Source organism: Lacerta agilis, chromosome 8 (genome assembly GCF_009819535.1).
Source record: "Lacerta agilis isolate rLacAgi1 chromosome 8, rLacAgi1.pri, whole genome shotgun sequence".
Taxonomy (NCBI): Eukaryota; Metazoa; Chordata; class Lepidosauria; order Squamata; family Lacertidae; genus Lacerta; species Lacerta agilis.
The window spans coordinates 58,128,491-58,155,041 of record NC_046319.1 but is presented as its reverse complement, the minus strand read 5'-3'; the positions used below and the strand labels follow the sequence as shown (position 1 = coordinate 58,155,041).

Below are 26,551 nucleotides of genomic sequence, written 5' to 3'. Positions count from 1 at the left end.
CCATACATTCATTGTGTGATCCTGGGCAAATCACTCTGCCTGGGCTTAGTTGTTTGCTGTGAAACTGGCATAGCAACCACCTTCTCCATGAGGCTGCCGTAAAAGCATTATTCAGCTGGAAAATGTAACCGATTTTAAGCTTCTGTGACCTCATGCTAGAAAACTGAATCTTACAGTGGGGAGAAAGCAGACACATGGAAACAAATATAACTTCTATTCTGAACCTTTTGCTCTTAGAAACAAGAAATATTACTAACTAGGGCGCTCTCCATCCTCCTTTTATAGAGAGCAGCAACCTACCTAAAAACTGTCTGGAGAACCTGGGATAGCACTTTGTGACTTTAACACAATCTTCTGTAAGGGGACTGAACATGTACACACAAATAGTGTGCCTATTAGTCCAAGAAGATATTTTCTCCAGAACAACCTCTTTGCAAGTACCCAAGGCTGCTTAAACTTTGAGGCAGTCTCTCCATGGCGATACCTTTAAATAACCAGAAACATCAAATGGCAGAAATACATAAAGAAATTGAACCCACCCTTACAGACAACTAACGTCAATTGTCTTGATGTGCTTTGGAGGCACCAGAGCAACACAGAAGATCTGGCCACGGCTTGAGAGATCCAGTGTGTGCATGTTATGGCCGCAGGGCTGCAAGCTGAGAAACAGAACCTCAAAAATTACCTGACATTAGAATGCAAGCTTATTCTTATTCTTAGCCATCTTGACAGTAACTTCTTGGGATACCAATGAAAACTTTGTTAAGAGATAAACTAGTGTGAATCTGACACTTTTCTAAAATTACTCTGTCCCCTAAATGCCACAGGAAGAGAGCCAATATGGCTGAGTGGTTAGAATGTCTGGCTAGGGCTGGGGAAACACAGGTTCAATCTCTCAACCTTGAAGCCCACCTGGTTGGCTTTGGACTTGTCCCCAACTCCCTCAGACCAAACAAACTCCCAGAGTTTTTATAAGATTAGAATTGGAGGCAGATAGGAGAAGAGCAACTCACAGGATGGATGGGACCAAGGTGATAAGATAAGAATGAGTCTGCTGCCATGCTCCACAATCCAATGGCAGGACAGCTAAGAAGATAGTTAACGGTTTATTTAACATAACACCTTTAAAATGTTGCTTTCAAAAGCTTTACAAATGGAACACACGTGAATGACCCCTTATACAACAAAAATGTTTTAATTATATACACCTTATACCCATTCACCCAACAGCTATCACTCAGTGCAGCTCTGTTTTTAAACAAGGTTCAAAGTATCACTGAAGGAACAGTGTCAAAATGCTTCCTCCAATTGTAGGAATTAATTTTTCAGAAATAGGAATATTGAATTTTCATTGAAATAGACACAAGATTTTAACACTAGGTGGACCAACATTTGAAAGGTATTTATCACAATGCAAAAAAGGAAGGCTTTCCCTTTACCAACCCAACAAATGTAGCAAAAGTTAGTCCAAGGTAGAACAGGAGTTCCTCTCCCCTCTCAGAGGCAGATTTGGGGAGGGGGGGGTAGAGAAAGACACTAAAAAGGACTAGGCAAATATCATCAACATAAGTCATCAGGCCATTGACAAAGGCCTCACAGTCCTGAAGATGGAATACTTCAAGTTCCATTCTCCCATGTGTTGGGAAAGCAACTTTGTTCCATATCACCTTCCCCAAGATTGAGTCACTGTCTAGTTACAGCTGATCCTGCAGTGTTTTAAGATGCTGTCCAACTAGTGAGTACACAAATTGTAAAATGCACTGTCTGCATACCTCCATTCAATTTCTCTTAATATTTGGTACTCAGAACTCCTCATACTGCAGATTGCAAATGTCAGTTTGTGCCAAATACATTATGTAATTCCAGATAACAGGTATTACTAATGGGTACATTGTGCCTCTTCAAGAATGATAGAAGCTTCTATTTTTAATCTACAAGATCTCTAGAAGATACCCAAACCAATGATGACTTCTGCATTTTAGTGAAGACATGACAGTTATCCTGTCCGGTGGAAATTTTAGACCTTCATGGCATTCACAGATAGGACAGCCAAACATCGCTACTGGCTTAAAACTTGGGCCACATATTTAATTCCTATATGCCTTCTGCCATTCATTTTCCCTAAAAAATAATATTAATAATCCTAGAGTGTTCTCCAATATCCTTGCAAGGATCCATTGCACACAGACCTTAGCATATTGATCTACACATGCAAGGCGGGCTATCCGTCTTGTCAAACACTCTTTCAGAAAGAATGTATGCTTGGTCTTCCACCAATGACTTGGCATATGAACCAGTTGCAACACCTCAGAACCCCTGCCTGACTGGATCTTTCAGAATACAAGGTTGCATTTTTCTACCCTTTAGTAAATTATATAAATCAAACTGCTGCAAGGAAGGAACCCTCAGATTATTATAGTTTAGAAGCTTTTTCTACATTACTTAAATATACAGACCTGCTCTTGGTGAGTTTCAACTTTTGCCTAGCCAGTTATGTACAAGACAAGGAAGACTGAGGAGATACTCAATGCATCCAGGCTATTCAGATTCTGTCCTGCTAACACAGGAAGCTGTTATGAAGTATCCTTCAAGGTCTGAAATGAACCAGAAATGATTGTGACTATCCCTCCCTCTTCTTCTCTGGCAATGGGGAGAGGGAAGATGCTCACCGAGAGTGTGTTCATACTAAGTCCCTACCAACAGTGTTTAAATGGAGATTGCTCTTGTTTTGTGATAGATGCTGTTTAAATTGGCCGGTTTTTCCATATCTGCAAAACTAAGACATTTTGTTCCACCTGGAACCCCAAACTTCTTTCAAATTATATGCTATGTTCTTTGCTATCAAAAAATGGCTGTCTGCTTTCCGTAGACCAACAAGAGTTCTGGCCCCTATCCCTAACAAGCAGGAAAGAGGGGGTGCGATGTTGATGCTCCTCACATGCTGCAAGACAATAATGGTTATCTGCGGCTGGGATCTAATTCTGGCACCAAGGTTCTAGGAGACACAGTTGTGATGTCCTGTATATTTGCACAGAGCCAAACATGGAAACTAGAAATGGGTGTCTATGTTTCTGATGAGTATGAAAAGTGTCCTATGAGCCCTACAAGGGCGTTTGATACAAATCTGTGGAATTAAAGCAGAAGAATTCAAACAGTTGCTTCCTAAGAAAATAAAGGAGAACATCATCTTAATTAACCAGTCAGAGCATCTGAAAGCACAGAGGGCACTATATTCCCATAAATCCCAGGTAGAGCTGGCTTATCCTCTCAGTTCAGTATGGAAGATGCTCTGGGACTCACTCCTCTCCAACAGGAAGATTATCTTCAATCCGTCTGATAAATTTCATCCTTATTTCAGTGACTCCATCCCCTTTTAATGTGTCCTGGACAAATTTGACATCCACAGCCATCTGAACCTGTGATATGGGAGAGAAAAATCACATAATTTTGAGAAATTTATCTAGGATAGTCCCCCAAATTGTTTGGCCTCTTTGAATCTTGTTGCAAAGGTAGAGGTTAAGAAATTCTACCCCCATTATTCTACCAAAAGGTTACCCCCACCCTTTACCAACCTCACCTAAGATTTACAGCAGCAACAAAACACCTCTCTAGCCCAGAAGCCTCTTACATTCCCCAGTTAACCACAATCCTAGCCAATGTTCTGTCTTCTGTTAACAAAGATTGCAAAGTACAGGCGAACTCCCGCACCCCATAGAACTGAAGTACTGTATTAGACTCTTAATCACAGGGCTGTTGGTTGGAGCTCAGTGTTGGACAAAATAGATGCCTGCATTGTAAGGATGACCCTCATGGTCTCTTCCAACAATATAATTCTATGATTCTATACACATCAGTGGGTGCCATCCTTACCACCCTCTTTTCTGCTTCTAGGCAACTGGAATTTAGTACGCACAACTCCATTAATTTAACTCTGAAAACTCTGAATTTGCAGACAAATGGCTACATGTATTCTACATGTCTACCAGAAATAACAGACTATCTCATTTATTTCATTTATAACCCACCTTTCCTCTAAAGAGCTCAAAGTGGCATTCATAATATTATTTGTATAAATGAATGAATTGATTGATTTTGGTCACTGACCACAGTGAATATTATTTGTATAATTGTATTTTATTATATACACACAATTTATATTCCATGCGTTGTCACAGCACCCTGGCGCAGATTGCATTCAATGTCAGTTATAAGTTAAAAACACAATACACAATCCTTCACTCTCACCCTGACTGTCATTATATGGCAGTTCAATAGCTTGAGAATCAAAGTTTTTGTTAAAATGAAAGGATAAAGCAGCAAGGATTGCAAGGAAGAACCCAAACATATAATGCTTAATAAAACATTCTGAAACTAAGACAGCACTGGAATGTATTTTGATTTATCAGGTGATGATGGCATGTGAGTGGCTTTTAACAGCCCTCTATTCCTTCTCATTTGATTATCCTCCATGGTCTATGACACTAGTGATTCTCTCCCCCTTATTGTTCCCCAATAGGTGAATAGATATAGTTGTAAATCTGAATCTGGACTGTAATGAGATACAGAAACCAGCCTCCCCCACCAATTTTCTATGCATTCCATCACTGAGAAAGTATGTCTAAACATTGCTGAAATTAGTATCCCCCTTTCCTCACCATTTCCAGGGCTCCTCGCAGCACGCCACACAATAGGTTAGAGTAAATGAGAGATGAATGGTTGTCAGGAAGCTCCACAAAGTCCACCAGTGGGTTGTTTTCCAGGATAAGGGAGAATTCATCACCCGCTGGACTCCAGTTTGTGATGCTTGGGGTGATACCCAAGTACATTTTAAATGCCACCTGCCAAACAAGACAAGCACAAAGGACTAGGCTTACACAGCACAATGTTTAGCATGAAACTCTTTTACGGGTCACTAAAGATCTGGCCAAAGAACCAGAAGCAATTCTGTTACGTAACATACCTAATGCAAACCTCTTTCTACACAATAGACCAGGCTTCCCCAACCTTGCACCCTCCAGATGTTTGGGACTATAATTCCATTCAGACCCAGCCAACATGGCTGTGCTAGCTGTGGCTAATGGAAGGTATAATTCAAAATATCTGAAGGGCACCAGATTGGGGAAGGCTGCATTAGACAGGTAATGAAAATTTGATCAGAAGCAGTAGAAAGCACTTGCCCATGCCAGATCCAATATATCCTCTCCTAGAAAACATTGTGGTCCAGCAACATTTGATCCTAGATTGTGTTTTTAGACAGATAAAAGAAAGAAGGCATATGATGCTGCCATTAAAAGGTTCAGCATGATGCCATTATGAAACGTGTTATGTGGCAGGAAAATTGTGTCCTTAGACATCTATATCCCCACAATGGAAATCTTATAATAGGCTAGTATATTGGAAACAGAGGGGAATAATCAAAGACAGGCATCACCTTAGCTATTACATCTGCAGTTTCTCGGAAGTCATGGCATCTCCCGACATTGGATCGGGCCAGGAAATCTTCAACGAGTCGAACGCCTATGTTGTAGCCCCTGTCAAGGCAGCCAAAGAGCAGCACGCTATAAAACTGACAGTGTAAGAGAGTCCAACTTGAGTCTAACATTATAGGGATAGAAAGTAGAAGGGAGAAAGTCTGTTCTCTCCCTTTTCTTCAAAAACTCCAGTGAATTCAGAAAAATAAGATTCATTCTGCCTAGAGATGTAAAAATTCTGGAAATTTTGAAACCATGGAAAAAACCCTGACCTCCTCCCTGGGGTTTTGGGGGAAACAATTATCCAGGGTGAAACAGGAAAGAATGTTTTTCCCCTGCCTCTGAATTTTCCCAGCTTTTTTCTGGGCCTTCACATCTCTAATTCTGCCAAGTGAATGTCCCACAGAAAGAGATCATCCAGTACCTCTAGCTACTGATATTTTGTAATGATTCCACTCTGCCTCCGCTGGTATACTTACATTTTGTCAAGCTGCTTGTTGACATCTTCATCATTCTCATAGTCCTTGCACAGCTGAGTGACCAAAGCGCCATAAGTCAGAGTGAAGAGCTCCGAACTCTAGACAAATTCAAAATGCATTTAATTTAGGCCAAGATAGGACAATCTACACATGTTTCGAGACTGCCACAGTTTGGATTGGCATGGAGAAATGAAATGGGCAAGGAAGCTTCAGCCTCATAGGAACACACTAAGCACTGAATTCTGCTGGTGTCTCCAGCTTCAAATTTAAAACACATTTGTCTTGGGGGTGGGGGCTACTAATGTGATCAGAAGTTTGACAATCTTCAGCTGCTCATCAAAAACAGTTCTTCCATCTTCAGCATTTATAATGTAACATTCTGCTTAAGAGCTCAAAGGAACAAAGCCTCCTTGGTGTTAGGATGGATGTGCAGTAGAGATGTGCATAGCATCAACAAAACAAAGGAAAGAACAAACTACAATGTCTCCCTCACATTTCCCCAAGCATGAAGTAAGTAAAATATACAACCAAATTAAATCCTCTGATTATCGGAATTGTAGTTACACAAATACCTTCCTGTTAAAAACTGAAACCTGTCAGAATTATTAAAATATCTGTGAAGTAAGTGTCAGCTATATAGAGTATGGTCTGCCTTAGGTTTTATTAAGGTTTCATTTTATACAGCAAAATGTCTAGTCTCAGATTAAGAAACCTATCACCTACCATGAGATGCATAGATGCGGAAGGTGAAATGAATGGCAAATACCAATACTACAGAATGAAAGCAGCAGGCAAGCAGAAAGGGAGAAAAAAAGAGACAATGTCAGAGTTTAGTGAGACAACACAGATCACACCACGTTCTCACAAGCTCAACACAAAGTCAAAGTGCAGAAGAGAGAGTCAAGTCAAATTTCGAATTAAGGTACGTTAGATGTTATTTAGGATTCAAACATGCTATTTCTACCTAGCAGCAACTGATGAAGCCAGCCGTCAAGACACCTCTCAGAAGGCTAAGAGATGATGGTTTTGCTTGGTTTTAAAAAGACAGAAAAGGCCAACCGTCTTGCAACCCCAGATTCATCTTTGAAATCAGAAGGGTCTGTTTTAGAGAGTAACAGGACTTGAAAATCAGAAGACTCAGCCAGTTCATGTATGGGGAAGGAACTTAACAAGCAAAAAAAGAGAATTAACAGGTTAGTAAAAGCACTGGCAAAGCAGCTGAACAGAACAGTTTATGAAGAATGCCTGGCTGCTACCAATCCAAGGTATAGTCATTAAATTATTTAAATTATGAGCATTTCCTAGAGTTGTGGAGTTGGAAGGAACTCCAAGGGACATCTAGTCCAATCTCCTTCAATGCACCTATCACTAGGTAGTAAAAAGAAGAAATTTAAGTTGGTGCACATATAAGTTCACCATTTTGGATCAATTGTTCAATAATAATCTTACAAAAAAAACAAGGGCATGAAAGTAAAACAACTTGGAAGTTTATGGTCCAAGCAGGGTGGATAAAAATCAATGATTTAAAAAAATAAAATAAAATGTATGTTTTTGATTTAAATCAGATTTTTAAAATAAAATGCTTTTGGAGGAAAAAATATATCTAAATATATTTTTCTATTTAACTTACATTATAGTCCAAAGGCTACTCATCAGGAAATAAGGATTTGTTTTAAGTTTTTCATGTGTGCTAAAACTCAGTCTAAGTTTTTTTTTTAATTGTTTAACCACATCAGTTAACAAACATGGATACATATGCTATAATGTTATTGTTTCACTTAAATAAATTGTTATTAAGGAAATGATTATTTTTCTCCTTCCAATAAAGTACAGCAGAAAAGTTGTCCAATTATAAACAGTTAACTTATTAAACCTCACAATAGTTTCATAATTATCTGTCTATGTATTTCTAATAGTACTGTATAACCAAATCAGTAATTTTTCATATAACTGTAAAAACTACTCTGAAAATTTATTATTACAAAAATGAAACCTTCATCTGGTTGTAAATATTAAGATTATACCAGCTAGAATGAATCACTGTGTAAAAAAATGATTTAAATCAAGTCTTACTGACTAGTGATTTAAATCGTCTTACTGACTAGTGATTTAAATCGTCTTACTGACTAGTGATTTAAATTGTTATTTAAATCGATTTGATATAAATCAAATCCACCCTAGGTCCAAATGTACAAAAACCTCTTCCAACAGCATTATGAAAAGACAACCTGATAAAAACAGACTGCCTAAATTGTGAAGCTGGTTGGCCACTGCAATTAACTGGAAAACATAGTAAAAAAAGTTGCAGTTTACACATGCTTCAATGACACATGCTTTAATCCTATCAGTGTCATAATCCCAATACTGTTGTGGAGGAAAAGCAGCACTTAGGCCCTTAAGTACACCTAAGGCATTGATGGCCAAACTTGGTGCTCCAGTTGTTTTGGGACTACAATTCCCATCATCCCTGACCACTGGTCCTGCTTGCTAGACATGAGGGGAGTTGTAGTCCCAAAACAGCTGGAGGGCCAAGTCTGGCCATCACTGACCTACGGTCAAGAGAGGAGTTACCCAGTAATAAAATAAGTATTGCACCTTAAGCACCAAAGGACAGCAATGGCCACAAATGAAATGTATTAGCATTAAGCTATATTAGCATTAAGCAAATTAAAATAGCTTCTGTATATGTTTGCCAACTATTCACAACTCCAGCAGATACCGTATATACCTGTGTATAAGCCGACTTTTTCAGCCCATTTTTTGGGCTGAAAAAGCCGCCCTCGGCTTATACTCGGGTGAAGCGGGCGGCTGCAGAGGGACAAGCGGCAAGAAATGGATCCTTTCTTGCTGCTTGTCTCCCTTGCCCTGCCGATCCCGCATCTGTGACTGCTCTCTGATCCCTCGTCCTGCGGGGAGGGAAAAGTGGGGAGTAAGCGTTCCTGGCCGCTTTTCTCTCCCCATGCCTTGCGCAGAGCACGCACAGCACCGAGGGATTGGAGAACCGCTGCGCTGAGACTCTCTGATCCTGTGCCTGCTCTGCGCAAGGCATTGGGGAGGGAAAAACAGGGAGAAAGTGCTCCTCAATGCTTTTTCCTTTCCGATGCCTTGCACAGAGCAGTCACTGCTCTGTGCGAGGATCGCCTCTTCCTCCTCCTCCAGTCCCTTCTCCACGAAGAGGAACAGAGGTAGCAGCGGGAGGACGAGCATCGAGCAGGCGCGCGAGCCGGCTCAGTCCCAGAGAGCCTGTTGCTTTTGCACCCATCCCATCCCAGCTTAGTCCGCCATAGAAACTGCCCACCCTGAAACTATCCACCCCTGAAACCTTCCCAGAATCTGCCCCCTTAATTCCTCCCTGAATATGCCCCCTCCCCGAGCCCTCCCTGTAAAGAAACACTTTCTTTCCAAGCCCTCCCTCTTAACCCCTGCCCATCCCAGCTCTGCCCACTGTAGAAACTGCACTGAGACTCTATGATCCTGTGCCTGCTCTGCGCAACGCATCGGGGAGGGGAAAGCGGGGAGAAAGTGCTCCTCGATGTTTTTTTCCTCTCTGATGCCTTGCACAGAGCAGTCACAGCTTCCTCCTCCTCCCGTCCCTTCTCCCTGAAGGGGAACAGAGGTAGCGACGGGGGCAGCGGGAGCAGGAGGAGGACGAGTATCGAGCAGGCGCGCGAGCCGGCTCAGTCCCAGAGAGCCTGTTGCTTTTGCCCCCATCCCATCCCAGCTCAGTCCGCCATAGAAACTGCCCACCCTGAAACTATCAACCCCTGAAACCTTCCCAGAATCTGCCCCCTTAATTCCTCCCTGAATATGCCCCCTCCCCCTGAGCCCTCCCTGTAAAGAAACACTTTCTTTCCAAGCCTTCCCTCTTAACCCCTTCCCCATCCCAGCTCTGCCCACCCTAGAAACTACCCACCCTGAAACTTTCCCAGAATATGCCCCCTTGCCTCTCATGCCCTCCCTAAATATGCCCCACCCACCCTGAAACCTTCCCAGAATCTGCCCCCTTCCCCCTTAATCCATTCCAGAATCTCCCCCCTTAATTCCTCCCTGAATATGCCCCCTCCCCCTGAGCCCTCCCTGTAAAGAGACCCTTTCTTTCCAACCCTTCCCTCTTAACCCCTGCCCATCCCAGCTCTGCCCACCCTAGAAACTGCCCACCCTGAAACTTTCCCAGAATATGCCCCCTTGCCTCTCATGCCCTCCCTAAATATGCCCCACCCACCCTGAAACCTTCCCAGAATCTGCCCCCTTCCCCCTTAATCCATTCCAGAATCTCCCCCCTTAATTCCTCCTTGAATATGCCCCCTCCCCCTGAGCCCTCCCTGTAAAGAGACCCTTTCTTTCCGACCCTTCCCTCTTAACCCCTGCCCATCCCAGCTCTGCCCACCCTAGAAACTGCCCACTCTGAAACCTTCCCAGAATATGCCCCCTTGCCCCTGATGCCCTTCCTAAATATGCCCCACGCACCCCTTAATCCATCCTAGAATCTGCCCCCTCCCCCCAAAACCTTCCCAAAATATTCCCCTTGCCCCCTGAAATGTACCCACAATATGCCCCCTTACCCCCTGAGCCCTCCCTGTAAGAGACCCTTTCTTTCCAAGCCTTTTATTGGTATTTATTTTTATTTTTGAAATTTACCAGTAGCTGCTGCATTTCCCACCCTCGGCTTATGCTTAAGTCAATAAGTTTTCCCAGTTTTTTGTGGTCAAATTAGGTGCCTTGGCTTATATTTGCGTCGGCTTATACTCACGTATATACGGTAATTTTAAAGGGACACAATCCTGCTACAGTTTTAGAATAGTGGATATTCGCAGCCTGATGAAAAGAAAAAAAAGACCAAAAAAATCCAGCAGTGATACCGCCCCCCCCCCACGTTCTTTTGAGTTTTGTCACAATATCATAATTTAAGGTTTTGTAGCAATATCCCCATTTTTGTTGAACTGCTAACACAGAACCAGGTTAGAAACAGACATAAGAATGAAACGTGAGAAAGGCACCAAGACCAACACACACACACACAAAATATAGCCTGAATTAAAACATTTAGCACATAACAGAACTTATTTCTATATAATCTAAAGTAGCATTCACCAACATGGCATGCTCCAAATGTTTTAGAATGCAACTCTCATCAGCCCCAGTCAGCATGGCCTGCTTATTAACATGAATAAAATGAGTTTGCGGCCCTATCTCACTACTGCTTAAAAATCAGGTAACAATCAGCATGATTGCCCATTCACGTAATTTTCAGAGATCCTGCATACACGTAAGGGCCACTTCACACAATGTAGATAAAGCATCCTTTATTTCCATCAGGGCTGACAGTAAGGGCTCATCCACACTTCCGCTTGCCCCTTCCGTGCCTTAGAAAACTCAGATCTGAGCATTTTTTCCGCTTGTCCCATACTTTATAGGCATGGGTTTGAGCGGTTTTGCCTTTGCCCTGCCACGTTCCCAAGGAAAAACTGTTTAGCGCTAAATCAAAGCAAATGTCAAAACTCAATAGATGTTTGCTCTGAATCAGTGGTAAACAGCAGGTTGCGCTGGGGGGAAGCATTGAAGCAAACGTGAAGTGTGGGTGTGCCCTAAGTGTTCTGTTTAAAAGTATGTTTTGAAGAAGACAAAATTTAGCTCTTCAGCAGAGGGATCCTAAAACTGAAGGATAGGAGACTTCACTTTTGGGGATTATGTGCCCTCCAGCAACTAGGTATGCTACCTATTTCAGATTCTACTGACTCCTTATCTAGTACAACCCCCTAAAATTAATTTAATGGACCTGCACATAAAGCAAATCACAATACAAACACAAACAATGTAATATCCCAAGTGCCTGACAAACCAACAAGATGATGGGATGGATTACTTGGAGATCAACTCTTTCTCCAAGGAATCCATTACATCTTGTTGGCCAAAATGGAGAGTAACTTATGCCACATGGAAAAGCTCTACTGCACAGCACTATGAAGATGCAGCATAGTAGCCCTGTTCACTGTGATCACTGCCACAGAGTAAGATCCAAAATGAGCTCTAATTTATACTTAACCAGTTTCGGTTCAAGCCTTCCTAAACCACGTTCGAGAGGCCTATTCAACTCCCATTTCTTTGCTCCCATCTACCTAGTGAACCAAGGAACCATAGTCTGCAGCAGAGGGCACTTAGGAGCAGTTGTGTCATCTGCCCAAGTAATCTTGAAATTCCAAAGAGCAACCAAGATATTGGCAGGAGCAATAGCCATGCTTGGTGGAACCTTCCCAAGGGCATTTAAGAATGTATCATGACCCATCAGCCTCTAGGGATGGACCATTTAAACAGCCCCTCCCATCTATAAAGAGAAAAAGAACACCATAGTAAGCCTAAAGCTCTGGGTGAAACGGTGTAAGTCAAGACAGTTAAAGGAAAGCCCCCCCCCCTTCCTGCCCAGATGAAAGCACCAGATCCAAAGATCTCCAGCATGAGAATCAGGTGGATTATATGCTGGGACAGCTCAAGAACTGTCATGGCAGTCGTGAAGTCCAGAATCACCCTGTGTTTCAAGGTCCTCCAGCACCACCATCTAAGGGGACTTCAACATCTAGTCTCAGCCCACTTCTGTCAGCTCAGATAGGGAGATGGTTAATCAGTGGAATGGATGGCAAGCTCCAACAGAATCTCTGATCTGTCACAATTGCTCAAACATTCAAATCCACCGCCAGAAGATTGCCTATGAGATGATGCAGCCTTCAGACTGAAAAAGTGCACATGACCTAACCATCTTCAAAGGAAGTCTAGTAGAAGGAGATGGAATTCATAGAAATCATTGCAACCCTCCTCCATTAACCCTAAATGGCTGCTACATCAAAAATCCAGGTGGACAAAGCTCAGAAAGTTCAGCTCCACCAAGCACATCTACCCACATCTCATTAATACAGATCAGTAACGCAGGGATTCTTGTCCATAGTTAAATGAAGGATAGTTTATGCTTTCTCTGTGTCTTCATAACCATTATCTCAGTAATTCTTTCAACAACCCTATAATGTACGTAAAGGTAAAGGGACCCCTGACCATTAGGTCCAGTCGCCGACGTCTGGGGTTGCGGCGCTCATCTCGCTTTACTGGCCGAGGGAGCCGGCGTACAGCTTCCGGGTCAAGTGGCCAGCATGACTAAGCTGCTAAGCAGCACACAGAAACGCCATTTACCTTCCCGCCAGAGCGATACCTATTTATCTACTTGTACTTCGTGCTTTCGAACTGCTAGGTTGGCAGGAGCAGGGACCGAGCAACGGGAGCTCACCCCGTCGCGGGGATTCGAACTGCCGACCTTCTAATCGGCAAGCCCTAGGCTCTGTGGTTTAACCCACAGCGCCACCCGCACCCCGCAATCTCCAACTAGTACATATCGCCAGGTACTTGTAAATATATTTATTAAGAAACCACTACACTGCCCTTGACCCAAAAAATGTCACAGAGACATTTACAACAAAATTAAGGTGATATAAAACATAGTATGAAATAATATTTAAAACATTCAAAATGCAAATTACATAATTATCAACTTAATTTTAAAGTGATTTGATCCATTAGCTCTGAAAAGCCTGATAAAAAGGAGGCTTTCTTTTTTAAACCTGGTTCTGAATGACATCTAAATGACCAAATTTTGCGGAGGTGATGGGAGGCACAATCAGGTTGCCGCCACTGCCAGGAGGCTGAGGGCCACCAAGAGACTGTGTACTCTCTGGCCTTCCAGACAGAAGAACATGATAGGAAGCGGGGAGACCAGCCTGGCTCCATCTACGGGAGGGCAAAGCTGCAGCTACTCCAACCCTGACTTTCCTCTTCCCTGTTCATACAGGGGTGTAGTTTTTGCATGGTGGTGTTTACATCATGAGCCTACAAGCAGGGCCTCCTCCCTCACATTCAATCTACGCCTACAATTCAAATTGCAGGTGTTATTATAAGGGAATAATAATAATAATAATAATAGCAGCTGCCTGTCTTGCGGTAACTGAAGTGAGCAAACCGGTCTTTGGGGATAGTTTTATTCAGACTTTATCCTCTTTCGTGCCTTCGACAGAGGTAAGTTAATAAGAGGAATGAAGGAACAACCAACACGGCCCTATTCAGGGTGGGAGGAAAATGCATAAGGCAGAAGTTAAGCCTCTCCGCTAAGCCTCCTAGCTTTCCATGGCGGAGGCGTCTCCCTCCCGCCCCTCAGGGCTCCCTTCCTGCCGCCGCCCCCTCGATTCCCCGCACCGCCATTACCATTTTCTTGCTTTCCGCGCCCCCGCGGCTGCCCTGCCGCGCCATTCTGCCTCCTCCTCTGTCGTCGGTCTCCTCAGCCCGGCGGTTTGCGAAAAACGGGCCGCGGCGGTCGGTACGACAATCCTCAGAAGGGGAAGGAAACTGCCCGGCCTTGACTTTTAAGTCGACGCCGCTCCTCCCACCTTTGGAACAGAACTACAACCCCCAAGGTACACCGCGCGGACGCCCTGTTCCCGTTTCTCTCGCGCGGCATCCTGGGAAGCTTCTAGCAAAACTATACAGTACTGTACAGTACTGTACTGTACTGTATTAGACGGTTGCGCGTTTGATTCCCTACCCAGCATGCTTTGGAGAAGGCGCGGGAGACGACGCTTTACTACAACTCCCAGCATGCTCCTGTAGCCGCTTTGCAAAATGCCATAGAGCCGTGTTCGGTTACCGATGTGAAGCGGAGCAGTAGAAAAGCGGGACGCATAGAGCGGCTCCACATTTCTCAGAACTAGAGTAAACCATATTATTTTCTCGATGGGTAATTTGCGGGTTAAATGGGAGAATCAGTGTTTTTGTTCCCGGGGGCAGAACAAAGGTCATAGTCATAGACTTCACTAGAGAAAGACAAGATTTTAGCTTCCCTGTGAGTATCCACCCAGTCCTAGGAACTAAAAGAAGGAAAGAGTTTTCTAGATCGAGCAAAAATGTGATTTTCAAATAGTTGTTGGGGTTTTTTTAGGATTAAAAAAAGTTAAATTCTAAAATATTATTATTATTGATACCACCATCACAACATGGTGATGATTTCGCCACTTTTAGAAATAACTTCATTAATACAATGTTGCTACTAACCTGCGACTTAAATATTAAATAAATATGAGTGGGTGGTGGTGACAAAGCATTGAAAAGAAGTGTCCTGTTTATGTTGATTCCCATGCCAAATAAAATCCTTAATGCATTCAATACCAACAACAACCATGAAACAAGGACAGTTTGCTGCCCTTTCATAACACCAGGTGACGACCTCATTCTGTCTAATGTGGAGATGGGAAACCTGTGGCCCTCTGGATATGGCTGGACTACAACTCCCATTACCCCTTGCCATAGTGCATTGCCTTAGTCCAGTGGAAACAAGAAATGTGGATCCTATATCCCTTGCTTACTTTTCTTTTTGCATTACTTTTACTGTACGATGAGTAGATCATATTGCTTCAATTCCCAACATGGTTCACAAAGTTAAGTCTCAGTCTGATCTAACTTCAGACCAGAGGTGGGAGCTGTTTTCTGCAAAATCTGCTTTGGAGGGAACATAGTCCTAAAGAAAGCAGGTCTATATTAAATATACTAAGGACATTGTAACAACATTTTTTATTATAGGGTCTTCTTTTTTCTGGGTATTCTTGGACCACTAAAAGCCACAATATATTTGCATTTCTAAATGTCACATTTGTTTGTTATTTCCTCCCCCCTTTAAATTTAATTCTTTTTAAAATAGTTAAGAAAAATACTATGATTTTTTTAAGGGCCAAGAAGAAGCAGAATAATGTTTGTAGTGCATGATACAATATGTGGTGTGACATCGGTGCAGCTCTGCCAACTAATAATGGGAGTTGAGGAGGAGAGAGGCAAATCACATTGACCGTTGTTTGTTTAATTTAACCCTAAGTGAAAATGATATCATGGAAACATACTATTTCACAGTACATAATTTACTTTATGAATTTTGCTGCCTCTGAATATCTTGATGGGCTTAGGTGTTTTTAAAAGTGGATTAGATGAATAAATAGACAATAGATCTACCAATGGTTACTAGTCATAAGGTCTTTGTCAAATACCAGCTGCTGGGGAGCAGGAGTAAGCTATTGCCTTCATGCTCTGCTTCTGGGCTTCCCTGGGGCATATGACTGGCTACTGTAAGAAATAGGATGTTATGGTCATGCTTTGCATGCAAATGATCCCAGGTTCAATCCTTGACATCTCCTGTCCGAAACTCTGGAAACCACTGCCAGTCAGTAGAGATAGTACTGAGCTAGATGCAGGGCCAGCCATACCATTAGACAAACTGAGTTAGCCGCCTCAGACAGCTTCTTTTGGGTGTCATAATAGGGGCAGCAAATTGTCAGTTGTTTAATTTCTTCTTATTATAGTTATACTCCCTAGGAGGGTGATAGGCACTTGTGGGGAGCTCTGCCTCAGGTGCCAAAATTACTTGACTGGCCTCAGATGTTATGCACCATGAGCTGAAGGGGGAGGCATGGAGAACCATTTGCAGCTCTGCCTCAGGCAGCAAAATGTTGTGGGTCTGTCCTGACTAGATGAATTTTTGGGCCAAATTAGTGTAAGGCAGCTTCCTGTACTCCTGCCTATTAAATAGGAGGCAGTGTCTCCTTTCCCATGAAAGGGGTATCTGTGCCAGTGGGGCTTATTTGGGAGGAGCAAAGGATTTTGCAGTGACAGAGAAAAGAACAAGTGATACCTCTTTTTTACACTCCCATACTTTCCTAAGTGGTTGATATTCCTGGGCAGTATTCAACTGTGTGCTTTTCTTAAGAGGGGAAACTTATTTCTGAATATTTAGTGCTGAGTCAAAAAAATAAATCCCATGATTTTCCCCATCCCCAACCATTCTCCATCACAATGGACATTAGACTAAGTCCAGTCTTTATTGAGCATTTTTTCTGATTTATTAAGTTATACAACATTCATTCAAAATTCCTTCTGATTTGATCGTGTGATGGTTAATCATCCTGGTTAATTGTTTGTTTATCTCACACTTTCAGTTCTTCCTCATCACTTTTCTAATTGCAACATTCCTTTAAAAGGGGGGATTTATTGCACTAGACTTGACCACTGTAATCCACTTTAATTGCACTAACCTACATTTGCAGTTTGTGCCCGAATCCCTCCTGCAAAAGATGGACAGCCTGAAGGCAACCCTAGAGAGGCGCCTGCTTTGCATAATCACGAGCAAGTTTATGACACCTCCTTGCTGCTTTCAAGGAAAGCTATCACAAGCATTTGATGGGTGACATTTGCCATAGTCTTCTGTGACAGCTGTTTGGCATGACAGGGGCACAACTGTCTCCCATAGATAGGAAAGGCAGAGCTGCCTCTATTAATAAAGTGTGGTGGTGTGAGGTTGCAAATTCATCCCATGGCTTTGATAACCCTAGAGCAAGGCCTCACACCCGAGGGAACATGTTTCAGAGCAGAGACAGAAGATGGGTGCCAGAGGGGCAGAAGGCTGTGTGTTTACTTCATACCACAGCCGTCCAAAATCTGCACCCAAAACAAGTTTAATTTTGTGGTTAGTGAGTTAGACTAGGGCCTAGGGAGACCAGGGTTCAAATCCCAACTCAGCCATCTAAATGATTCAATCATACTCATCTCCAAATGTGGTTAGGAGAGAACAATGGAGAGCTGCTGCCACCAGATTGGTAGATCTACTGAGCTAGATTGGTAGATCTACAGAGCTGTCATTCTGTACAAGGCAGCTTCATGGCAAGAGGGAGATTGGCTTGGCTCCTTCCATCACCTGGTGTCAGCTCAGTTGCTCCTATGCCTGTTTTCCCTCTTTCCTTTCCTTTCCTTTCCTTTCTTTTTTCCTTTTGTATCATGACTACTAGATTGTGAGCCTGCAGACAGGAACCATCTTATCTTTTAAAATTGTAGATGATGACGATAATGATTAGAGGAGGAGTTGTTCGTAAGACTGTAAAGTCCAAAGTTGGGTAATTACCCAACTATCCCACTGCCTTTCTGGGTGACAGAAAAGCTGAGCAGAAAAACTATCTTGCCAGTCCCCTGGATGAGGGGCCTACCCCAAACCGCACTTCATAGCTGCGCTTTAAGCTGCAATTGGTGCTTATACTGAATGGATACTCTTGACTCCCAAATGTTTAACTTGGGGGGGTTTCTGTTTATCACTGGACTTAACCCAGGATACTTTAGGGCTTTGCAAATCAACAGTGGCTCACCTTTTTCTCTTGAGCAGCCAAGGAATGTTCCCTGGTCTTTGAAGAGTGGCAGAAGGCCCCAATACCACCATTAATATAGCCAAGGGGCCTTGCTGTTACATGGGGGCAAATGTTTCTCTGTAATTTATGGGGCTTTTAAACTAGGTGGGGTCCTTTTTTTGCTTGACAAAAACAGCATAAGGAAGAAGGAATGCCCCCTTCCCCTCCAAAATAAATGAGTGGGATTGAAAACATAATGAGAATTTCCAGAGATGGGGGTGATGGGTGAGTTCCTCCTCTCAGTCAGTTTCCTCTGGGGAAGGGAGAGCTGAAGGGGATAATGGCATCAGTGGGGGTGAACACTATAGAGAAAACACAGATGCAACTTGGTTTTTGCTGATGCTGCAAATAGCATTTAAATATATCCATGTATATCAGATTAGCTTCGTTGGGAATGGATTTTGGATTGGTTTTGTTAGTGTAGTTACATTATCCACACATCACAGCAGCAAGCAAGACTTTGACCCACGCTGGTCTCGTTTCTGTGGTATTTTTAATCATCAGCCCAATACAATACAGAGAACTGACAAACAGGTAAAGAAGTACTTTCTTTCCTATGCTTGCCCTTTGCTGCTATGCTCAGAAGCTGTGAGGTTTAGGAGTTTAAAATATAAACTGCTATTCTTCTCACAAAACTACAAAATGATACATTTTAAAATGACCATCACCGCAGGTGATGGGTGAACTCTCCTTTGCTCAAACAAAGATGGTCTTGGCTTTGTTCTCTCCCAGCTTGTAATGATAGCACACGAGTGCTGATGGTGGTCCACATGAACCTTGTTGCGTTGTTGCCTGGGAATTATTGATCTGAGCACCAACTATGGAAGAAAAATTCAACTGCCTCTCCCCTCAAAACATATGGGAGCAGGAGAGGCTTTTACATGTGGGTGAGTGGCAGCAACCGAGAGCCGTAATAAAGAGAATTGACTTATTGTAAACATTACAGAATGTGTCCCTTTCGGCCTCTCTTCATGGCCCTTTGGACTCTCTTCTGGACATACCTATCGCCAGCCCTGCTTCACACCAACCTTTATTGCTTTTACCTGGCTGGAAGGTGTCCTTGAGCTCTGATAAACACTTGCTTGGTGGGTGGAGGGCAGAGAGGGGTGTGTATAAAAAGTAGCCTAGTGTACAAAGGTAACTTTTACATCCATTGTTGGGAATCAGAAGTGGGGTGCCTGTTTGGCCACTATGAGAACAAGATGCTGGACTAGATGGGCCACTGGCAACAGGGCTCTCCTTACATGATTTCTTGAAAAGAGAAAAATGAATAAGCTGATGAATACCGGTATATCATGCACAAATGTTAAAAGGTAAAATGACCCCTGACCATTAGGTCCAGTCGCAGAAGACTCTGGGGTTGCGGCACTCATCTCGCTTTATTGGCTGAGGGAGCCGGTGTACAGCTTCTGGGTCATGTGGCCAACATGACTAAGCCGCTTCTGGCGAACCAGAGCAGCGCACAGAAATGCCGTTTACCTTCTCACCGGAGCGGTACCTATTTAACTACTTGCACTTTGACGTGCTTTCGAACTGCTAGGTTGGCAGGAGCAGGGACCGAACAAGGGGAGCTCACCCCGTCGCGGGGATTCAAACCGCCGACTTTCTGATCGGCAAGCCCTAGGCTCAGTAGTTTAACACACAGTGCCACCTGCGTCCCTTGCACAAATGTTAATGCAGTGCTAATTCATATACATATGGCAGGCAGCCCACCTTTAAGTGTAGAGGAGGGAGAAGAGTGATGGCTAAGTCAGTAACTGGTTTCCACACCTGCCATTTCTGCACTGCAGCTGAGCTCACCTCACAGCTGAATGGTGTGCCCTGACCTCTCTCTTTTTCGCTCCAGCTGCCTCCATTCCTTTTCTTGTTCTCCCCCATGCAGCCATTTGGAACTTTAGCTGGAACCTATCAGCCTGACGGATGGCTCTTGGGGCTTTTGTTTTCCTTTTTACGCAGGTGGAAGCCTTTCTTTCTCACCTACAGAAAATGCTGACAGTAAAACTGCAGTTTCCATTGTGGGTGAGGAACAGGCCAAAGCACGTTGACTCTGGTTCCTCTTGGCCAAGCTCAGGCTCCAAGGGTCTCGTCAAGTTATGGATATGCCAGAAGTCCTGGCTTCTCATCCAAACAGCTGCGGGGGGCCAAGGGGGGAGGCAGCTTGATCCCCCCAGCAGACCTCTGGAGTTTTCCATGTGCTATGTGTTGGCCATCCATTACTTCATAGCTATTCCTGCTGTCTGGCACAGAGAAAAAGCAGATGGCAAGGAACTGTGGCACTGTCAGATCCGATCAGACCCAGCTGGTGTTTTTAGCCAGAGTTGGGGGGGGGGGAGTGGATGTGATCTGGATTACATCCCAACCTGCAATGACCGTATCTGCATTGCGTGCAGAAGGTCTCAAGTTCAAACCCTGACATCTCCAGGTAGGCCTGTGAAGAGAGCACTGCCTGAAACCCAGGAGAACCACTGCCAGTCAGTGTAGACAATGCCTGTCTCTTTTTCTTTCTGCATCCATTTTGTGTTATGCCACTCCATGGCAGCTATTTTGGGACACTGGTGCCATGGCACTTTCTCAGAATTCCGAATGTGCCCACTGGCCTAGGAAAGCTGGTGACCCATGCTGAACAGTCTAACATACTATTTCCATAGCTTCCATATCAGCCAGCTCTGAGCCTGGAACCTGTCTAGAATCTAGATCACTGCTAGATTCAAGGGTCATGACAAAAATAGCCTCCCATTGGCTTCCCATTGAGAGCCAGTGTGGTGTAGTGGTTAAGAGCAGTGGACTCGTAATCTGGGGAACCGGGTTCGCGTCCCCTCTCTTACACGTGCAGCTGCTGGGTGACCTTGGGCTAGTCACACTTCTCTGAAGTCTCTCAGCCCCACTCACCTCACAGAGTGATTGTTGTGGGGGAGGAAGGGAAAGGAGAATGTTAGCCGCTTTGAGACTCCTTCGGGTAGTGATAAAGCGGGATATCAAATCCAAACTCTTCTTCTTCTTCTTCTTCTTCTTCTTCTTCTTCTTCTTCTTCTTCTTCTTCATTGGGGGCAAGGTGAGGAGGTTAGTCCATGGGCCAGGGGCATATCCCCCCTGAAGCACATCTAGCCCATGGGCTGGGAGTTCCCCATCCCGGCTCTTACCATTATACTCACTCGGACTGCAATGTTTGGCTGGCAGCAGCTTCCTCCAGCTCCACACCCATGTAGAAGTAAAGCCAGAACAACAATTGCTTGAGATTGTGATCGCAGCGACTGTTGTAAAAACCAAGCAGTCGTTCCAGAGATGTATCCAAATTCAATCCTGTTTTTCAGCCAAAATCTATTCATCATAACCAGGGTCACTTTCCAAACTGAGAGTGGAAGCCTGAATGTATAGAAATTATATGTTTAATGCACATGACATAATCCCCCAAGTTGGCAATCACAGTTTCAGTTTCAAGAGAAGACTTGGATATTATCCTGCTTGAGTATGTAAGATTATCCTCAAGTCAGTGTTCTTCTCAACCATGGATTGGCATCTGTGGTGTGCTGGAGTCTGTTAGAGATGATAGTACAAAGTCTTCTAACAGGAGAGTCTGACCTGGTGAGAAAAAAAGACTTTGTTTACCCCTTGGAGGCAGAGAGTTGGTGGTGTTGGGGGCTCCAGAAGCCCTTTTAATCGTGAATTCATCATGATTTGCATTCATGTTGGTATTGGAGCATGATTCCACTTTCAGGACACTTTGGTGGAATCCACACACGTATAAAAACCATTCGGAAAATGCTTTTTTAAAAAGTGTTTTTAAAAAATACATTGAATTTTCCATAAGTCTCACCATCGCCATCTAGTGTCACATTGTATATTGCACCTAAAATGTTTTATTTGCAGCTGTCTTTTGTGCCTGCAAGAGTGTGGTGGACATACTGCTTTGTTTCCAATCAACGCATCACCTGCAAATTTCTGCTGAAATCCTGTACCTTTTTACACAATAAATGTTCTGGCTTATTTCTGAACCTGCTTTTGTTGCACTACAGGGTAATTCTTGGGCCTGGAGGTGGCTTCTAGTCCAAGCATCTGTTCTGTGGTGGATTTTTCTCCAAATGTCCACAGACTGTACGTTCAGCCCGGATAAGGAGCCTTGCAATTTAAAATGCTCTAGAGCTGGACAGAAATATTACTTCCGATGACCTCTAAATCAGAGTGATTATGCTAGCCAAAATATTTGTGTTTCAGAGATATTAATGAGCATAGCCACACACACAAACATCTCACAAAATTTAAAATATGCAAGGGGCCAGTGATCCGGATGAACTATTTTGCAAGATATTTCTCAGGAGGAGGGGGAATGAAGGGCAGAACGGGCTGTTTAAAACAAGGACTCTTGGCCACTTAAAGGAGTTCTAGTTTATTAACTGTATACCCTTGAATTGAGTATTTAATCATCTCCATTTTACATAAATTTCATACTTCCAAAGGCTCAGCAAAAATACATTTTTTAATATATTGAAGGAAATGTGAGAACGTACAACATTTTAAAACTCTGCAACTAGAAAGGGGGAAAGGCAAGGATGGGACATTACAGAGGTATATAAAATTATGCATAGTATCCCAAACTTTTGGGGGCCTACAACATTTCCCAGACTTTGGTCCAAGATGAAGTGACATAAAGACAGGATGTCCAAAGTGTGTGGGGGGGGGGGGAGAGGAAGACAGAAAGAGTCAAATTGAATATGTACAGCACTTTGTAAGAAAAAAATTCACCTGGGCAGAGATCCAAGTCAGAAAATATTGTTGCACGCCACCCAAGTCTCTGAGTGGTGCAAGATTCCAGGAGTTCCAAGCGCTTACCCAAGGTTCAGTTTCATTGGAATGAGGGATACCAGAGACTGTGGTGTCTTTATGCTATATGGTTTATTTACACATATATACAACCTGAGCCTATGTTGGAGGGGCTCACAGCATTAACACCCTAAGAGGGTCTTGGTTCTCTCATAGCCACAGCCTTGGATTTGAACAGAAATCAGACATGTCTCTCCCTCTCGGACTTCTGCCTCCAGCCTGCTTCTAACTTCTAGTCCTCTCACACACCTCAACTCTGGCTTTTGTCCTTCTAACTACTAGCCAGTTGAGGGAAGGGAGCCCACCCATTTTCCCTCTAGCACAGAGCTACTTCATTACCTTAATGACCTGTACCTAGGGGCCGTTACCAAGAAGATTGCCTGGCTATCCCAACAATTGAATCATTGTTGGATCCAGGAATTAGAAGGTACTCAGGCATGCAGCCTAACCCCCACCCCCAAACTCACAACAACATAGAGGTGGGAATCAAAACAGCCTTCCCCCACTTTGAAACCACATCATGCCAAATTCCTTCCTCTTATGCCAGGAGGCCCCCAACATAGTTGGAACTCTGAAGCAGGACATGCTGGGACTTTGTTATTAGATAGAAGATGACTAGATAAAACACTGAACTCCTCTAAGAGGCTCATACTGCCACAGTTAATGACTTATTTTTCCCCACCCGACCCCACATTTCCCCTGTGAGCAATTCTATATGAAACTGCACCATGTTAGCAATTCTCATACCAAAAAACACTAGGGGTTGCACAGGCCCCAGGCTTCACCTTAAAAAAATCCTATATGTTTGTTCTTTGCTCTGTAGTTTGGGTTCTGAGCCATTGTGTTAAAATGAAGCCCTGTGTTCCCGCTTCACTCTTCATGGGGTTCTAAAAACTCTTACCGGTATAACTTTTTTCCCCCATTTGGCAGAAATAGATGAAATTTGCCAGCACAAGAACTCCTCCAGAGTGGATTAAGCCTGCCAAATTGCAGACAAATAAGCTCAGAGTCTTTTGTGAGGGGAATTAAAGTGATTTACTTTACTCCATGATCTATATTAGGTCAATGCTTTTATTAGGCCAAGTAAAACACCAAAATCGATGTTAGTTTCACATTTTTGAGGGAAGCAGGGTTTGTTTCTTGTACTTTCTTTTCCTAAAATAATGAAGGGTGTCTGAGTAGCTTGTATATTTAAAAAATACATATTTGCAGCTTCATGCTGGCTGTCTTGACTTTCCACGTACTTTTTTTAGTGTTGGGAGAAGATACCCTTCAGTAGGCATTTCAGGTGAAAATATACTTAGTACTGCCTGGGGTGGGATTAGGAGTTCTGGAGCATTTTTTTTCCTCCCATGCAGAGCCGCAGATTATTATTTTTTTAAGTTAAATTAAACTTTTAACTTAAAAAAGCCACAAACTCCTCTGCTGTTCTGCTTTAAGAAATAAAAATAAATAAAGAAAACCACCAGAGCTCTTTAGTGCATCAAAGCCTATTGACCTAGAGCACTGGTTTTTCACCTTTGGGAGGGGTTCACGAGCCCCTCCAAGAATCTGATTAAAGCTATGGACCCCCTCCTTTAAAAAATGCAGAAACAAAATATTGCATACATTTTATTTTATTACATGGGTTGCCCCCAGTTTATGGGTGCCTAATCATGGATCCCCTAGGGTTAAAAACTCCTGGACCAGAGTAAAGGAACATAGACACAGAACACAGAGAGGCAGCACAGAGAAAAGTGAGGAGTACAGAACAACAGCCACATGAAGCTTTGTGTGGGCATGTTGTTGACATTGTGGTTTGATTCGGAAAGGGGAAAAATAACTATGGTTTGCCTTGTTATCCAGCCCCAACACAGAGTGGTTGCACACACACACACACACCCAGCAAACACTGGTATCCACTGTGTTTTGCTGAGGCTAAGGACATAGATGTAATTACTATCATGGGCACTACCCATAGATCACCCTTCACCAGGCCTTCCCTTACATTAAGTGCCAACAATTTATTATTATTATTATTATTATTATTATTATTATTATTATTATTATCATCATTTTATCAGGGAGGGTAATAAATAAGTCTGTTAGGTACTTCTGGAGCTCTAACTAGGAATCCCATGACAAGTAAGTCTATCCAGGACCCACTGACAGGATGGGACCCATCAGAGGTCCCTTCACCCATGACCCCTTCAGACCTTAAGCCCACCCACAGAGAAACCAACTACTGTCTGAAATGTGCATCCTCTTGCTCGGAAATTGGCACGTTTTACAGGTCTCGTGTGCCCTGACACAAAGGAACCTCTTCCATTTGGTCTAGCTTTCCCCCATCTTATTTTGGATCAAGGAGGCAGGGATTCCTCAGACCAGACCTATGCAGACAAGTGACTCTCAAACTGTTCATTCAAAGTTTCTTTAGTGTAGAAGGGACCAACCAGCATTTATGCAACTGGGAACGTGCAGGGATTTAGAGAAGTTGTTGTGTTTAAAAAAGAATAAGAGAAAAGGGAGATAAATCACAATCTGTGTAGGATTCCATGGAATGGAGCCATAAACATTTATTGGAACAAATACGCTCCTAATTACCCTTGTAGGATAGAGCAATAGATCTTCCTGAAACACAGTTTAAAAAAATGTTTGGGATTCTACTTAGAAAGCACAGCTTTGGAGAACGGGTTTCAAGTAAGAAATTGGGCTGTTAAAGGGAAGTCCTACGTCTAGACAAAGCAGATGTGACGGGTGTGTTTTGCAGTGGCTGTTGAATGTGAGCTGTGGACCATGCAGATGCTGCGTAAAATCAGCTGTGAGGTCTCTAGGAGGTCTCAGCTGACCTGCCAGGGCTGTTTTAAGGATTAAAGGAATATACGTATGTTAGGTGACCTAGCCTTAAATGGGGTTTAGACTTGGGTTTATTATGGACCCCCTCTCTAGCTGGGACCTGGCCTGAAACAGGATATCCTTGCTCCGTGCAATGTAAGTACAGCATCCCTGGGAGATAACCATCCAGCCTCTGCTTAAATACCTCCAGGGAAGGAGAACCCCCTTTAGCCATTTGTTAACAGCCCCTTACTATCAAGAACATTCCCCTAATGTTTAGCTTCAATCTGCTTCCCAGATATTTAGGGTTAATGCTTTTAGTCATGGTGCATGCGCCTATTATGAAGGCTAAACACTAATGCTAAGTTCTCCCATGCCATTTGTCCCTGCTTTGGGGAAATTTTCTTCCTGTACTCCTGCTTTATCACAGAAGCAGGATTTATTGTCAGTCATATCCCAGGTGCCAATTTTGGAAACAGAAACTCTTGTTTCTTTCTCTTATCCAGCTGGCTGGCAGAGGGGGTGGTTGCGGACAGGAGTGCGCTGGAGAAAGGCAGAGAGATCCAAGCGCAATTGACTTTCGAGTGTACATTCTTGCGGTGTAATTATCTCATCAGAAGTGGAGCTTGACTCAGTGAGCAGAGAGACAAAGCATCTTTAAATTAAGCCAGGCTGCGTTCCAAAGACCTGTAGGGGGGCAAGAGAGGAGGGAGATGGTGGGAGG

General features: G+C 43.4%; 1 protein-coding gene across 2 annotated transcripts; it reads right to left on the bottom strand.

Annotated features, from left to right (window-relative positions):
- Positions 1–1,093: 1,093 nt before the first annotated feature.
- On the bottom strand, positions 1,094–14,375 carry TRAPPC3 (trafficking protein particle complex 3). 2 transcript variants are annotated; one of them, XM_033157704.1, is made up of 5 exons: positions 14,189–14,375; positions 5,951–6,048; positions 5,432–5,531; positions 4,656–4,838; positions 1,094–3,416 (listed from the first exon to the last, which is right to left on the bottom strand). In XM_033157704.1, the coding sequence occupies exons 1-5, from the start codon at positions 14,231–14,233 to the stop codon at positions 3,297–3,299; spliced, it is 546 nt and encodes a 181-aa protein (XP_033013595.1). In that variant the 5' UTR covers positions 14,234–14,375; the 3' UTR covers positions 1,094–3,296. The 2 variants fall into 2 exon arrangements, with proteins under 2 accessions (XP_033013595.1, XP_033013593.1); XM_033157702.1 differs by lacking the exon at positions 14,189–14,375 and having other exon boundaries at positions 5,432–5,566.
- Between the last annotated feature and the right edge of the window lie 12,176 nt (positions 14,376–26,551).